Source organism: Vipera ursinii (assembly GCF_947247035.1).
Source record: "Vipera ursinii genome assembly, chromosome: 3".
NCBI classification, from domain to species: domain Eukaryota; kingdom Metazoa; phylum Chordata; class Lepidosauria; order Squamata; family Viperidae; genus Vipera; species Vipera ursinii.
In genome coordinates, this window is record NC_139516.1 from 121,881,782 (window position 1) to 121,899,898 (window position 18,117).

At 37.4% G+C, this 18,117-nt stretch overlaps 1 protein-coding gene across 1 annotated transcript in view; it reads right to left on the reverse strand.

Moving 5' to 3' along the window:
• Positions 1-18,117, reverse strand: part of RALGAPA2 (Ral GTPase activating protein catalytic subunit alpha 2) — a 192,220-nt gene that overhangs the window by 120,348 nt on the left and 53,755 nt on the right. Inside the window, exons 14-17 of the mRNA XM_083358327.1 lie at positions 16,369-16,480; positions 12,951-13,188; positions 9,053-9,217; positions 167-334 (exon numbers count right to left, since the gene is read on the reverse strand). Of these exons, the coding sequence (XP_083214453.1) occupies positions 167-334; positions 9,053-9,217; positions 12,951-13,188; positions 16,369-16,480 (683 nt within the window). The remainder of the gene's footprint in view (positions 1-166; positions 335-9,052; positions 9,218-12,950; positions 13,189-16,368; positions 16,481-18,117) is intronic.

Genomic DNA, 18,117 nt, shown 5'->3' on the forward strand with positions numbered 1-18,117 from the left:
CTATAATTAAAAATTGCTATCAGACTTACTGAAGTATATATGTAAAAATGAACAGAAAATGGCATAGTAAATAAATTTAGCACATGGTATGAATAGTGTTTCAGATGTTGTTACTTATAGCGATTGCATATAAAAACAATTCTTTCTCGAAGTATTTCTAGATTACCTTGGAAAATATCAGAACTGCATTGTTCTCTAATATCAGAGGTACTACTGCTCCGAGTTAATTGATCCTGATCTGAAAAAGGACTGTTATATTCTGCTCTCAATAGGTTTACCGGTTGCTGATTAATAATTCCTGATCCATTTTCTGATAGTTCATGTTGTTCACTTTCTATAGGGATTGATACAAAGGTATTATCAATTACATTTTTAAAATGTCCATATCTATTTCTAATAAAGGTCTTTCACTTATTAAAATATTTACATCCTTATTTTCAATTAACATATAAAACAAGGTAAACATACAGTATAATACAGTTTAACCCATTGTACTATTGACTTATGATGGGAATGTGCTATGATCTGAAGTATGAAGGGATATCTTGAAGGATTAAGAACTTATCAGAACACTGTTTCTTCTCAGCAAGAATTTTTTTCCAACAAATGAATTCCCTTATGTAAGAAATATGGTAACTGTAAAGAAGTTTCAAATATCAGCTTTTGACACACACACACACACACAATGTTTTAAGTTTGTGTGCAACCAATACTTGCCCATGGATTGATATAGAAACATTTCTAATTATGAATCTGATATTCCTGTATGTATTGGAAGTACAGTCTGGCTATTTACTATAATAGCTGGAATACCATAATGGGAAAATAAAGGCTGACAAACTGCTCCCGGCATATATTTATTTGATTGTCTGGGATATGAACTAAAAGTTATGCTACCATGAGAATGTAGACAGAGTATGTCTCAATATTACCCAGAGCTATCCATAATTCAAAATAACCCTACTGGCTACTTTTATAAAATAGTGCACTTGAAAGTACTATCTAATTGAATTCTACACTAATACATTGTAACCCAGGGGTGTCAAACTGCTGGCCCCCGGGCCGGATGCATCATTGCCGGCAATGGCAAAACCATCCCAATATGTTGCGGGACATCATGTGATGTCGCGAGTTTGACATGTCTGTTGTAACCTGTTCTTTGCTGTGGTATCTGTGATTTACTTTACCCATCAAGCGAAAGTACATAAAAATACATTATACTGATATATATATAATATAAAATTGTAATATAACATTGACCTCCAATTTTTCATTTTTACTTAACGTATCTAGTTACAAATTTATTTTTGCATTGGTTTAATCATATCTGTTTAATTATATTTCCACAGAAATAAGTATGAGTACATCTGCAAGGCTTTCCTCTTGAAATATTCACACCTAATATTTCAGTGTAGCGTTATATCTTACTACGTGCAGTTTTAAAACCCAGAGACCTGAGTTTTGGGGGAAATGCATTAATTCTGGACTTCAAGATAAGAAGGAACATTTCTTAACAAAAATATATTTTGAATTCATCAGATGTCAAAATGTTATGAGGATAAGTGAACAAGCTGATTTGTGAAACCAGCTTACTCCCATTTTTTCCATATTTTTCAAAACAAAATGTGACTTTTAAAATATTTAATACATTTTTCCTTGGGAAAGTGATTTGTTGTGATTAGGCTCTAAAACATGACTCCTCTTGCTATTGTCATGCTTCCAATACCTCTAAATTTAAATGGGAACACCTGGCACTTGTAGTTGTGTGTGAAAGCTGTAGCAATCTGGGAAAGACAAGAATCCTAGCAGACCTGCTGCATTCTAGTTGATTTGTAACTCTCAGTGCACAGGAAGAGCAGGGCAGTCTCACAGCCTCTCCGTCTATGACAAGAGTGGAAGAGGCAATAATGGCCTCGGCAGCTCTTCTGTTGAACAGCAGCATTTCTAAAGGGGAAGGTAGTAATGGAAAAATAAAATCACATCAATGAACTCAAGTGCTTCTGCCACGTCATTCTAATACAAGCACTCTTGAGTCCAGTACCAGGTAGCATCCCTGAAAAGAGGACAGACAGTGGAGATGGCAGCATGGGCTGGAGGATTTAACAATGGAAGCAGAGCTTGAGGATGCAAAGGGGACTTACAATATCAACATTCATTTGATAGATCTCTGGTATCATTAGGTTGCTCTGTTTGTGGTAGAGCTTGGAAATCTTACAATGAAGACGTGCCTCCAAAAGAAACAGAAAGTATGTGCATTTCCCATTTGCCCTTCCTCTTAAAATAAATTCATCTTGGTAAGATGACTGACCTCCAGTTGACAAACATGAGTTCATCAGTGGCCATTGCCAGCAATCTCTTAGCAGGCTATCTATCCATCCTACTCCAATTCTACAGAAATTTATATCAAGATTAGGAACTAGAATCATGGTTGATTCTCTTTCCTCATTTTCTCAAATATATTTGGCTAAATTGGAAAAGAAATGTAAACATACAAGGGAATTGGAATAGATGTGTGCCCATGATATGATCTCCTGTGAGCTGGGAAAAATCAGCTGCTGATTTAGCTACATGGAGAGAAACTGGGAATGTCAAGAATAGGTGGTGATAGGATTTATCCCATTCAAACTGTACTTTCCAATGATTATTGACCACTTGAGAATGCTGTAAAAGTCTAAGAAACTGTTATATTTAAAAGTAAACAATTAAGTCTCTCTGAGTATAAAAGAATGTACTGTGTATATGTATGCATGTTCAAGGGAAATTGGTGTGTGTGTGTGTGTGTGTGTGTGTGTGTATATATAGATACACACACACACACACACACACACACACACACACACACACACACACACACACACATATATATATATATATATATATATATATATATATATATATATATATATATAATAAATTATATATTAAATATAATATAATATATATATATTAAAGATTTTGGTTTCAGTCTCAAAGAAACTTGGGAATCTGAAGCTGCTTCATCTAAACAAGATTTCAGATTGTTAATGCTTACTTTCTGACACACTTGGAAAAACATCGACGTTTTCAATCAAAATACAATATTATGCAATATTTAGGATGCCGTATGTAAGATATAGGGTGAAATAAAGCAGAGCGCAATCTTGCTAAATTGTATAATACCATACCTGTAAAAGTGCAAGAGTAAGAAGCGTAAGAGATATCAGGCAAGAGAGAGCTCACAGTATGGAGGAGAAGAGGCGCACTTTTAGTGGCTGGCAAAGCCTCACAGAGACGAGCACAGTTGTTGATAGACCGACTTCGCTTCGCTTACAGGGAAAAATAAATTAATAGAAGTAAAAGAGTAATTTTATTTTACTTAACAGGATGATGTCTTTCCACATAAAACAGAAAATAACAGGTTTAGAATTTCATAAACTTGAATGCTGTGCATATACAATTCATTAAGGTAAAAAGCAGTACAGAAGAAATTCAGTAAAGGGTATCTGTAAGGTTATCCAATATTCAAGATTTTTTTTTAGAAACCCAGTTTATTAAAAAAAAAGAACTAGAGGACAGAATGACAATCTTGCTTTTGGAACTCCTGCAGCATTAATGTTGCTCATCATCCTTATTTCTCTGTGTTACTAATTCTATAAAAAGCACCTCTTATGCTTGCACATTGGATTACTGTAGAGAAAATGGCCACATCATCACCTAGGAATCTGTAAGAAGATGGCAACAGAACAGTTGTGGCAAAAAAAAAGTGAAGGTAATACCCACGGTGATATCAGCATTGACAAAATCACTATCAATCAATTACAAAAGGCTACTTTACTTGGAACAGCTTACATCATGCAACAATACTTTTAACACCATCAAACAATCTGCCTATCCCAGGTTCTTGAGAAGGATGCATAAAAATGCCAGTTTGAGTCTAAACATTTGGCTGACTTTGCCACAAACAAATCCATCAAAAACAACATCTGCCTATGCCAGGTTCTTGAGAAGGACTCGATAGATCATGGGTGTCAAACTCACCGTATCATGTGACGTGTCGCGATGTATCACAACTTTTTTTGCATTGCCGGAGCTGGGGTGGGCATGGCATCCGTATAAGGCAAGCGGCCCACAGGCCAGCAGTTTGACACCCCTGAGATAAGATGGTTAAAAATGCCAAATCCAACCTAAACACCTGGCTGACAAACTGTAATAATAATAATCTTTAATTTATCTTTGCCAGAGCCTAAAAACTGCAGTGGGAATGGTGCAGAATAATTAGACTTTAAATGGCAGTTTTAAGTATTCTGAACGCAGAACAACATTGGGAATTTTGATCCAAGTTTTTCAGTGTTCCAAAACTGTTTGTTTTTTTAAAGGAATGAATTGTCCCAAGTTACAGAAATGTGGAGATATTCATTATCCAATAAAATAGCAAGCACTAATTCAGTCTTGATTCTACCCATTGAAGCTAGCTGAAGGACCGAAAGAAAACAGGATGAGGGGAGAGCCATTTAAACACATGTTAATGGACTGACAACCATTTTGGATATAACAAACAGGTCACATTTTTTTAAAACAATTGCTATGAAGAAATGCTAATGCTGATTATATAATTATAATATATTATTCCTACACGTTCCCATTTGCTTTCATTTTCAAAGAAATGTTGCCAAAACCAAAAAAGCATGTATAACCATTATCTTAACAACTGTTCAAATTTATGACACTGCTGGCAAAGCCAAAAGAGAAAGTGAGATTCATTTAAAGATAGCATGATTAACTTAAGAACCACAAGAAAATGGTTGCAACATCAGTTGCAACTCATTTAAAAACCACATCGCTTAGTGATGGAAGTGCCTCTCCCAATTGGGCTTGCAATTTGAGGACTACCTGTTCACATACAGTAGTAATGTGAAATGAAGGCTGTACAGCTGAGCCTTTAGACCAGTGTTTTTCAACCACTGTTCCATGGCACACTAGTGTGCCGCGAGATGTTGTCTGGTGTGCCGTGGGAAAAATTGAAAAATTCGAAAGATTTTTAAAAAAATGTCAAATTTTCGCCCACTATGTGGGCGCCGGACTGTGTCCTGGGTAGGGGTGGGGTGGGGTTTTGACTCCGTCCTCGGCCGACTTCCTTCCCGCCCGAACACAGTGTGCGCAGCAGCGGAGAGAAGAAGACGTCGCAACTCGAGTCACCAGGAGGACCGGAGCAGGAGGAGACGGATGGTGACCAGGACTCGGCGGGAGTCGGCACTGCAAAGAGACCGCATCCGGTTCCAGACCAGGCCACTACATGTGTGTCTTTCTTCAATTCCAGCCAGAATATCAGCTTTGTGTTCAGTCAAACAGGCCCAGGTTGCGCAATGAATAAAGTATTTTATAATTTTTCATATTTCTGTTTACTTACTATTTCATAATAAAGTAATTATAAAATACTTTCTTTGTGTTTATTTGATTCCTATTCCAGAGAATTACTTTATATATAGTCAATATAGGCACAGAGTTAAATTTTTTAACATTTTCTAATGGTGGAGTGCCTCGTGATTTTTTTCATGAAACAAGTGTGCCTTTGCCCAAAAAAGGTTGAAAAACACTGCTTTAGACTGCTGAATGCAAGAACTGTTGCGATGTTGCTTGACAAGCTTTGCATCTTGGGCAAAAAAAATGCACTGTGCAAAATTCAAGTTAGTAGTTGGTTAAGCGCACAGTTACTGTTGGTTGTTCATGATTCACCCGTTGCTGTTGCTACTTGAAAATATTTTTTCAGCAGGTTTGACAGTAAGCAGCATTCAGCATGGAATACCACTGTATCTATCTAGTCAAGGAATTTAAGTCCGTGCTGTAAGTCAAGAGCAAACACTGTATATATAAAGCATATTCAAAACATTGTCTCTCATTCCCATTGTATGAAATGAATTAATTATCTAGCTCAGGGGTAGGCAACCTCGGCTCTTTTATGACTCATGGACTTCAACTCCCAGAATTCCTGAGTCAGCTATGCTGACTCAGGAATTCTGGGAGTTGAAGTCCATGAGTCATAAAAGAGCCGAGGTTGCCTATCTGCTGATCTAGATCCTTCTTTGTTTTGGAAGGTCCACTTTCTCACTAACTATAAGAAAATAAACTCTCAATGAACTCTTTCTGTTCTGGGTTCCTTCCCTATTGCAGAAATGCTGGCAAAAATATTCTGAGTGAATGGGAAAAGATAAATAAAGGGAGTCTCTCACAAATTAAATATTGTCCTTGCTACTAACAGATGCAGTCCCATCCAATCAGTCTTCTTGTTGCCAGACCCTAAGAGGCAAATAGTTACAAATGTTATCCAGTGGCAGAGGCATCAATCTCATCTGAAAAAGCTTAGACAATGTATGTTACATTATTTATTGATGTAGAAAACCATAATCATGTTGTTAGCAGTGACCTGATAATTCTGTTCCAAAGGATGGGTTTGAATGTAATGCTTTGAAAATTGCAAAGGTCCAAATAATTAACTTCATGTTTTCATTTGGAGAGGAACCATATCTCATTTACTCTAATAACACTCAAAAAAGAGAAATCCAAATTCTATTAAAAGCATTGTTGATACTATCATAGAAAAATGTAAAGGGAATGCTTTCTATCAGATTATTCACCACAGAAGAATGGTGAGCCACCTGGAAAATTGGCAAATTAGATATTTACCAGGAAATAGAATAGGAAGAAAATGGGTCCTTCTGTTTCTTGGGGAGCTATATGAAATTGTTGGATGATGGGCAAAGATAGAGTGGTTGAACAAGAACGCCATACCGGTAGTCCCTAGTTAACAATGGCAATTGGGATCAGAATTGCTGTTGCTAAGCACGGTGGTCATAAAGCAACATGCCATGTGAATGTCCCGCTTAGTGATAACAATTCTACCATTCCTAGTTTCCATCGTTAAGTGAAACATTACATGGTTGCCATTTGCAACCTCTTGCTGGTTTCCCCCATTACCCTTGCTTGTTTGAAGCCAGACAAAAAAAAACTCAGCCGTGGGCAAATGCGACATTATAATTGCAAGCCAGATGCCAGGATTGTGATCATGCGAATGTGGAGTCTTGCAGCAGCTGAAACTCTGAGAACTGGTTGCAAGCACCACTCATTCAGTGCTATTGCAAGTTTGAACTGTCACTAAATGTGTGGTTAACTACCTGTAGCGTAGTTAAAGGAGGCAATAGTAAAGAACCATGAATCTGATACAATAGTTTTCCAAGCTAAGCAATAAATGGTAAGTTCTTATATTATGGTGGAGAACAAGAAAAGAATTTGCTTCTGGACAAGTCTCACAACTAAGATTTGTACACAAATGGTTGATAATAGAACTAATTCCCTCTGCTTAGTAATACTTTTCAACTGTGTACCTTTTCCAAGGCACAAGGTTTCTGCATACTGAACATATCATATGGGAGATGCTAAGTTCTAGTCTTACCTTACCCAAAAATCCCTATAGAATGGAGCCAGGAGTAAATACTGAGGGAAATTAAGCCTACTAAAAGAGTAGGGGGTACCAGTGGATTCACCTTTTCAGTTTATAAAGCTGTTGTTCTGAAACTGAAAAAAAACCCCAAAACTCTTCATGATAACTTATAAAAATCAACCTCATATAACTATAAGTATCTATAATTAAAATAGGGAAATAAGACAGAACTGAACAGTGTACAGTATTTTGAATAGTTGAAACAATAGCTGCAGTTCATCCGAAGGCAAATGTTACCAACAATTTTATAAAAACTTTTAAAAAGCTTCACTCACTCGGCTGCTGCTTGCATGGTCTGATTCCTAACAGGCCATGGACTGGTTCCAATCTGCGGCCAGGGGGTTGGGGACCCCTGCTATAGACCATACATCCATTACAAATATAGAAATCTTTGCAAGAATAAGTCCTTATGAAACATGAAGTTCCTGGCAAAAGTCCTTTCCTATTTTAAAAGCTTCTGGGGTCTACGCAGTGTTTCATCCATGTGTGATAAAGAGACTACAAAAATACAACTAGGAAGAGGCCAACTAAACCATGGGTTCTCTGTTGAGACTAAACCTGTATTTTTTTTAAGAAACCATGATTAAAACAAGCCATGATTTAAATTAATAAAGATGAATGAAGAAAAGTAAAGCCCCCCCACACACAAAAAATGGAGTTGAAAATGTCTTACTATGAACCCCAGAAAGGTAGTAAAAGAAACTGAGAGGCAATCAGAGGAATATTTTTTACAGTAGAGGTCATGTTACTAATCAAACTTCCAAAGTTGATGAAAAATTACAAGCATTTTTGAACACCAAAAGAATGCGAAAGTATTTGTTACAGATTTTCCAAGAATTTTGTTTTTACTCTTAGAGCTACAAGTATTTCAAACTATATAACTTATAATAATATCGAACCTGCCAGTCACAATAATCTTGCAATTTAATAGCAAAGGTCTTTACATTATACAAATATAACCTTTGAATCTTCCATAAAATTAAAGAACCGATTAAATACTTGAAAACATGTGCACAGATACACAGAAACTACAGGAGGAACCATGTAAGAGTTTCAAATGTTGTTTCAATCAATGCAATGGAATCCTCCACTGAATAACCAGAATCAAAAACCAAGTATGTGCTGCCAAATTATGACGTGCTGATCCTATAAATGATGGCCCAACTATTTTTTAGACATAGGTGTGTGAAATCTCAATAAGTTTGCAATCCCAACCACTTACAATTTAAATTTACACATTAATTCTACATAATTAACATTGAATAACCAAAACGGAAAGTTCCCCTCTCTACCTACATCCAAGTTAAGTGTCTTATACTAACTGGACCAGAAACACTCACTCTAATATTTGATTCACATACAAATTCTAAGCCAAGGGGAGGGTTGCCAGATCTTTAGAAGAGTCCTAGGGCAATGAAAACAATTCATATGCAGAATTATATAGAAACCGCCACAAAAACCAGATGGTTTACAGAGCAACTCAACAAATCAAAGGAAATATGAAATGTTAGAAATTAATTTTTTAAAAAAATTACTGACATTTTTATTATTAGACATTTTATTATTTTATTTTCTAACCTGTTGTTCTCTGACGCACTATATTCCTTGCTTTCTCAATTCCTGGTACTCCTGAGGTGGTAGCACTCCTAAATCTCATTGGTTCTGTAACGTCAGGATGATCTCTCCAGCTTAAAGAAAATGATCTTCCAACTGCAGCTCCTTTTTGAGATTCTAAAATGCCACCTTTCAGTAATGGAAAGTACAGCAAATTTAACCTTAATGTACTTAGAGAATTCAAGAACATCAGATTGTAAATAAAAATCTAATTAACAAGAACAGTTAACCAATTGATTAATCTCCAATACAAGTGGCTAAACTGGAGTTGTCATTTAAATACTTTAAAATGATTTCTAGCACGAAAACTGTAAACCAATTCTGATTTCAGGAATGTAATTAAGGAATAATTAAATAATGAACACAACCTATTGGAAACTTCCCCAATAAATAGGTTTTTGTAAGAATCTGCTGAAGCAAGCAGTTAATAGCAGTAAAAGCAAGAAGTGTATATAAGAATAGAGAGCCAGTAGCTAAACCAAAGCAGACCTTTGCTTACAGATAGGCAAGAAAAAAAAACAATGCACCGATATAGAATAGGTAGTATCTGGCTCAACAGTAGCAACTGTGAGAGGTGTCCTAATACAGGGCTTTTCAACCAGTGGTATGGGTACCACCTGTGGTACATTGGCACCTGGCAGGTGGTACGCGACCATCCTAGAAAAGTGGTAGCGGGGGAGGGGAATGAGCTGAACCGCTGGCAGCACCACACAAGCCTGAGCGAGAGACGGCTGGAGCTGCAGGGCTGTCAGGGCTCAGCAGAAGTGCAAGGATCAGCGCTTCTTAGGGGCTGTCAGGGCTCAGTGGAAGCGGCAGGATCAGTGCCAGGCTCCAGCTGGAGCTTGGCGCTGATCCTGGCACATCTGCTGAGCCCAGAAGAAGTGCCGATCAGCTGGAATGTTGTAGCATCTCTAGGGTCTTGTGATTTACATTCAGATGCTTGGCAACTGATTCATATTTATGACAGTCACAGTGTCCCAGGGTCATGTAAAGTGACCAAAACTGCTGCAACCACCCAGCAGATGGGGGGAATAAAAACCAAACACCCCCACCCCACCCCCACTGCCAATCCTCAACAGAAATGCTCACAACAATGAAAACCTCAGACAGGAGGAAGAGCGCTACCGGGCGGGCAGGCAGGTGTCTTGCTCGGCTGTGGCTTGGGAGGCACTTTTTTCAATGCATTGTAACTTTGCAAAGTCACTAAGCGAAGTGTTGTAAGTCGGGGACTACCTGTACTTCATCACTTTTTTCCTTTTTTTTATGGTCATCAAGTTTTTGACACCTTGCTGGTGACTGGTGGTACTCGGATGTTGCCATATCCTAAAAGTGGTACAATGGGTGAAAAGGTTGAAAAGCCCTGTCCTAATAGACCACCAGTTAAGTATGATCCAGCAGTGTGCTTCAGTTGCCAAAAAAAAACTAATGTAGTCCTATCAACAGAGGAATAGTTTCCAGATCAGGTGAAATGATAGTACCACTTTATACTGCACTGGTGTGACCAAATAATGACTACTACATCCATTTCTGGTCACCACAATACAAAAAAAAATGTTCAGACCCAAGAAAGAATGCAGAGGAGCAACAAAGATAAGAGGTCTGGAGTAACTCCCCACATCAAGAGTTACAAATAGTGAATGAAAAGATCTCATGCACTCAAGAGTACAATCTGGAAAAAAACAACAACACCTAAGCTTGCAACTCACAGTGCTGTGCTGTTTCTGCATTAGAGAGCTGTTATAGAGGTTTTTGCCAGATCTACCAGTCAACTTGAAATTGCTGTCTCCCTCCTTTATTTGACCAGCTCATCCCTATCAATTCCCATCTTTTTTTACACGTGGGCTGCCTTTGTGAGGTTTAAATACCAGAAAGGAGGAAAAGGTCTACAGTTGTTGTGGCAGAGACCCTGGCAGACAAAGAAGTGAGGAGCTGGCTAGTGCAGGGGTAGGCAACCTCGGCTCTTTTATGACTCATGGACTTCAACTCCCAGAATTCCTGAGTCAGCTATGCTGACTCAGGATTTCTGGGAGTTGAAGTCCATGAGTCATAAAAGAGCCAGGGTTGCCTACCCCTGGGCTAGTGAGTAACAGAAAGCAAACACTGGACTTTCCAAAAGTGTAGAGAACTTGCTAAAGTTCATTCTATTCAGTCCCATGAGCATTCTGGGGCACCGTTTGAAAACAAATAACCACTTCTTTAGCGCTTCAGTGTTTCAAACCTAAAAGTCCCACTCGAAACAAAATGCCTAACGGTAAACTGTTCTGGCAGTGGCATTTTGCAGCTTGCTATGTTGCTTTCACACCAACAGTCTCAATCACGCTCTGGGGCAATAAGCAGCTCCTTACTTAAATATGAGCCATCAGTGTGCTGCAGCTGCCAAAAAAGCTCATGAAATCTTAGGTTGCATCAACAGAGGGATAGTTTCAAGATCATGTGACGTGTTAGTGATGCTTTATACTGCATGGGTGAGATCACACTTTGAATACTGCATCCAATTTCGGTCACCACGATACAAGAAAGGGGTCTGGAGGCTAAAACCATATGATGGATTGAGAGAACTTGGTATGTCTACTCCAGGGGTAGGCAACCTCAGCTCTTTTATGACTCGTGGACTTCAACTCCCAGAATTCCTGAGCCAGCATGGCTCAGCTTGGAAACCTCTCCCTTTCCCCTCAGCGTGGCTGGCTCAGGAATTCTGGGAGTTGAAGTCCACGAGTCATAAAAGAGCCAAGGTTGCCTACCCCTGGTCTAGTCTAACAAAGAAAAGGACCAGGAATAATACGATAGCAGACTTCCAGTACTTGAGGGGCTGTCATAGAGAAGATGGAATCAACTTATTCTCCAAAACAACTGAGTGGAGGACAAGAACTAGACATGTGGAAGATCTTTTAAGAGATACAATCTAGAATTAAGGCGACATTTCCGGACAGTGATAACAATTAATCAGTGGAACAGCTTAATTCCAGAAGTAGTGTGCTCCATCACTGGAGGTTTTCAAGAAGAGACTGGACAGACATTTGTCCTAGAAGACCTCCCAGGTCATTTCCAACCCTATTATTCTATGTTCTAAACATAGAACTGCTAATTCATGTCGTATAATATCCCCAAATAACTTGTAAACATCAAAGTATCTCAAAATTATGAAAACAATATATCCAGTATATAAAATAAATATATGTATGGAAATTACACTGTTGTTTATTTACTTCTCTACATTTTTCATGCATTAGAATATTTCTTTTTTAAGAAAAAAATTGTAGGGATTGTAGTTACATTAATAGAAACCAAGTTTAGGGAAAGAGAAGATAATAAAAATAATAGAATAGGCAGAGAAAAAAGGAAGAAAAAAAAGAAAGGATATAAAATATATATAAAAAAGTGACTTCCAACCTTCATCACAACTATAAATAAATTTAATAACGTTTACACCCTATAAGGTTAAACAGATATCTTTTCATCTCATGTCTCATATATTTTTCATACACTGCTAGGATTCAAGGATAGGAAGTTTTTTGAACAGTTTATCATTCCAGAATTATGCAAATAAATAATAAATATTTCTTAGATTTCCACTGGGATTTGAATTGAAATAAAGTATTATCTGCTTTTGAATTTGATCACAAGAAAATAAACTGCTTATACATGTTGGAGAATGTCAAATTCCATTGAATAGGTACTTTTTAGGGAAAATCAGTATATAGAGGCCTCACGTGATCTCCTTGCATGACCTTTCAAACAATAGCCCTTTAAATATTTAGAATAAGCTTTAAAATTGCATTGAGCACAATATTTGTTTTTAGCATTTACTATTTTTCTCATTTCATAAGGATAATTTCAATACAATCATTTGCTTATTATTTACCTCTTCCTTTTTGTATTTTCTCTTTTTGTTCACTTAGCTTATCTAGTGGCAAGTTGGTCATTTCAACACCATATACTGTTCTTGCTAAAACAGATGTTAAAGAATCCATTATATTAGCCCATTCCATTATTAGTTCTTCCCAATCTGTAAGGCATGACAGCACACGTAGCAACTCGTCCCAGAGCTCACGAGAAATGTAAACACTCAAATTTGCTCGGATCCAAGCCACAATGAGAGTCTGTGGTTAAAAGACAAGGAAGAATGGAGAACAGTTTGGATTCTCATCTTCAAATAAATGAAATTCAAATGAACTGATTTCTAGGTAATCCTTGACTTACAACCAGTCATTTAGTGATTGTTCAAAGTTACAATGGCACTTTAAAAAGTGACTTATGACAGTTTTCACACTTATGACTGCTGCAGCATTCCCCCACAGTCACATGATCAAAATTTATATGTTTGGCATTTATCACAGTTACGGCGTTCCAAGATCACCTTTGTGACCTTCTGAGATGCAAACTGAATGGGGAAGCTTACTAACATAATGGCTGCAGTGATTCGCTTAACAACTGTGAGAGAAAGGTCATAAAAATCATTTAACAACTGTCTTGCTTAGCAATGGAAATCTTGGGCTCAATTGTAGTTGTAAGTTGAGGACTATCTGTACATATTTCTAATGAAAGGAAAGGATAAATACATTCATACCGGATTGTTCAAGGTAGATGCATCATTCCACATTATGGAATAGTGTATACTACACTGTATCTAGGAAAACCACAAAAGTGTTCCATGCAAACACATAACCGATTCCTATTATTTTGTATTCGCTTTTTTAGATTTAAAATGTTTCAAATGTTTTGTCTTCTATATGAATTATGCAATATGAGCAATTAAGTACAGCAAAACATCCAATTTACCTGTATTCTGAAATTGTTGATTACTAGTTAAACTTCATTTTAGGTAAACAATAATATTTTTATTATCTTTTCCTCTAGTAAACAACATTAAAAGTCTTTTTTTTTTCATTTTTAAAAGCTATTTGATTCTGTTCCCAAATCTATTAGTTGCAAGTTAAAATGGGGGGGGGGGAATTTTCACAACCTTTAGAAGCTAATTCAAAGCAAAAACCACTAGATAACCAATCACATAAGCAAGTAGGGAGTAAAGAGAAAGAAGAAAGAAAAAAGAAAAACATAATGAAGTAGAAAGTGATGGAAAGGATGGAAATCCTAGTTACAAAATAGAAGATATAAGAAATCTACCCAAGACCCATAAAGGACCCCATTGCCTGTACACTAGCCCTCAAAGCTCAGGGAACAAACAGGGTGAACTTGAAGTATTAGTACATGAAGGCAGATATAATATAGTTGCCATTACTGAAACGTGGTGGTTCCATCTTCAAAAAAGCAAAAAAACAGATCTAGGAAACTACAGACTAACATCAGTACTTATAGAGATACTGGAAAAAAATATTCAAAAAACAGATATGTGAACATCTCTAGAAACAAATAAAGTTATAACTGGTGGCCAGCACAGGTTTGTTAAAAACAGATCATGCCAAACCAATCTTATTTCATTCTTTGACAGTGATTAATTAGTAGACCAGTGAAATGCTGTGCACACAGTACACTTAGACTTTAGCAAGGCATTCGATACTGTAGACCACAACCTACTTGTTGATAACCTAGAAAAATGTGGGATAGACAGCATCACCACCAGATGGATTTGTAACTGGCTGACAAACCATACTCAATGAGTAGTCCTTAATGGTACTATATCTACATGGAGGGAAGTAAGTAGTGGGGTACCACAAGGTTCCATCTTAAGGCCAGTACTCTTCAGTATCTTCATAAATGACTTACATGAGGAAATAGAAGGGGAACTCATCAAATTTGATGATGACACTAAGCTGGCAGAAATAGCCAACAGCCCAGAAGACAAGCTCAGGATCTAAAAAGATCTTGACAGACTTAAACAATGGTCCCTATCCAACAACATGAAATTTAATGTGGAGAAAAGCAAGGTTTTATGCCTAGGTAGGAAAAACTAAAGGCACAAGTACAGAGTTGGCAAAAACCAGACTGAAAAACAATAACTGTGAGAGGGATCTTGGAGTCCTAGTGGACAATCACTTAAACATGAGCCGGCAGTGTGTGGCAACAGTCAAAAAGCTTATACAATCTTGGGTTGTATAAACAGAGGCATAGAATCAAAAACGTGAAGTATTAGTACTGCTTTATAAAGCCTTAGTAAGACCACACCAGGAATACTGCATCCAGTTTTGGTCACCACATTACAAAAAAGATGTTAAGACTTTGAAAAAAGTGCAAAGAGCAGCAACTAAGATGCATAAAAGCCTGGAGACAAAAACATATGAAGAACAGTTGGAGGAACTAGGTATAGTCAGTCTAGAGAACTACGGGCTAACATGATAGCAGTATTCCAGTATTTGAGGGGCTGCCACAAAGAAGAGGGGGTCAACTTATTTTCCAGAGGACCAGAAGGCAAGACAAGAAACAATGAATGGAAACTAATCAAGGAGAGAAGCAACCTGGAATTAAGGAGACACTTCCTAACTGTGTAGACAATTAACCAGTGGAACAGCTTGCCTTCAGAAGTTGTAGGTCTTCATCACTGGAGGTTTTTAAGAAGAGACTGGACAGCTACCTATCTGAAATGGTATAGGGTCTCCTACTTGAGCAGGGGGTTGGGACTAGAAGACCTCCAAGGTCCCTTCCAGCTCTGTTCTGTTTGAAATCAGTTTCAATAGACAGCTCTTTTAGCAAGTCCCTAGAGATGAAAAGGAGGCAAGATCCAAGCAGGATTTTCAGCTCCTGAGCAGAGAGGGAGCATAATAAGGTAAAAGGGTAGGATGCCTTGGGCAGGTGGGAATAGTCCTGGGATGCCTGGCACAGGCCATACACAAGTGTCTCTTTGCTCATGGACTGAAAATTGTCCTTGGACTTTGATAAGGAGCCTTTTCACCTTCTGAGTGGAGCCCCCCCCCAGAAGTACATTGCATCCTTGACATGGGACACCCTCCACTTAACTACCACAACTATGAGTTCTGTGACTGCAGTCTTTGAGCAAAGTTGTCATGTAGGCAGTCATGTGACATATCATTTAATGACCGCTTCACTTAACAAATGAGATTCCAATCCCAATTGTGGTCATTAAACAAGGAATACCTATATCAAATAATGAACTTCGTATGTTACCAACATTTTATGTTTTTGTCATTTATATGCTTCTAATGTATGATAAATACATGACCTTGCTATATCGTGCTATAAAATATCATAACTCTGCAACACAATTATTTTCTGTGTATCTGGGTCTCAGGCAATGTATAAATTTAATTAACTATAGCGCTTCAAAACAAGGTTTAAATTGCTCTACAAAAAAAGAAGAGACATACCCGAAATAGTAAACCTGCTAAACTTTGACCAAATTCATCCTTTATTTGATCATCTTTGGAGTTGCTCATGACAGCCTCTGTTATGCTAAGAAGTATTTGCAACATATGCTCCCTAGGATAAAATTAAAAATATATAGTTTACATATGAAAAATGTAGAAATTTGCTAATGGTATTTATCTTAAAATTCTCTCATAAGAATGTTGACACTACCAACACAGTTACTTCTAACAGCCCAGAAAAAGTCACAAAGTAAGAGAAGCAAATACCTTCTCTATTAGGATTGTATACACTTTAATAATGAGTTCAGGTAGTCCTTGACTGACAACAGTTAGTTTAGTGATGTTACAACGGGACTGAAAAATGTGACTGATGACCATTTTTCAGAGTTACGAGCTTTGCAGTATCCTCATGATCCTGTGATCAGAATTCAGATACTCCTTTTGTGAACTTCTGACAAGCAAAGATAATGGGGAAGCCAAGTTCACTTAACAATCAGATTACTAACTTATCAACTGCAGTGACTCACTTAACAACTGTGGCAAGGAGGGTTGTAAAAAGAAGCAAAACTCACTTAAAATGAATGTCTCGCTTAACAATGGAAATTTTGTGTACAATTGTGGTCAAATGTTGAAGACTATCTGTACTAAAAAAGGGATTACTTGTATAAACATGATGTCCCTTTACTATTCATTAAAGGAGCCTGTCTTGTTTTGAGACATCAGTACAAACTTGAAAAAAGTTCCTGTCGTTTTAAGGATTTTGCTCCTAAAAATTAGTGCAACTCTTAAAGCAGTGTAATTAATCTTTCATTCAGACCCATGTGGTAAACACATATAATTATTTTACATACCAGCTGAAAAATATTATCACAAGCATTTCAAGTATTTCTTACTACCCATTTTCTGTGTGCATAACCCCAAATAATATTTTACCCCAGGTTTCCCCAAGTTAACCATCCTAAATACAGGCGGTCTTCGTTTAACAACCATTTGTTTGGCAACCATTCAAACTTACAGTGGCACTGAAGGAGTGGTACTTGCAAGAGGACCTTGTACTTATACCCAGCACAGTGTTCCACAATCATGGGAATCACAACTTGCAATTTTTCTTCACAGTTCCCACAAATAAATTGAAAATTTTGGTTACATGAACTCCTCGCTTAGTGACCTGTGTGGTCCTTGCTTAACTACATGGCAACCTGAACTGTGGGAACTGCTGTCGCTAAGCGGCACAGTCATATGTTTTCTTGGCTTATTACAGTATTACTTAATGACAGAGTTTCCAGTCCCAATTATTGTTAGTAAGTGGGGTTTTTACCTCTCAGAATTCATCGTAATGGCAGTGCCAGCTGGGAATTCTAGGAGGTAAAGTCTGGACAGCACCCAAGTTAGAGAAGCTGTATGATCTTCTATTTAAAATACTTCCATTATGACATGCAATCATTTTACTATTAAAGGCAAACATAAAGATCCTTTTATGGAAATATTAAGAAATCTGTTTTTGTTAAGCACAGAAATAGTAAAAATCATTTAGATTCAACATTATCAAAAGAGATTTCAATTGAAATACAATAGAAAAACCTAAGTCGTTGCTGAATGTCAGAAGTGAAACTTAAGGCCAAAATTATATTGTGCCTTCTGTAGGGTTCAGACCCTTTGAGGTCTTTTTTAAGAAGCTCCTTAAAAAGGGAAAAGGACTATCCTCAAGCCTTGGTGGAGCAGTGGGCTACTGCCTCCTTAAGTAACACC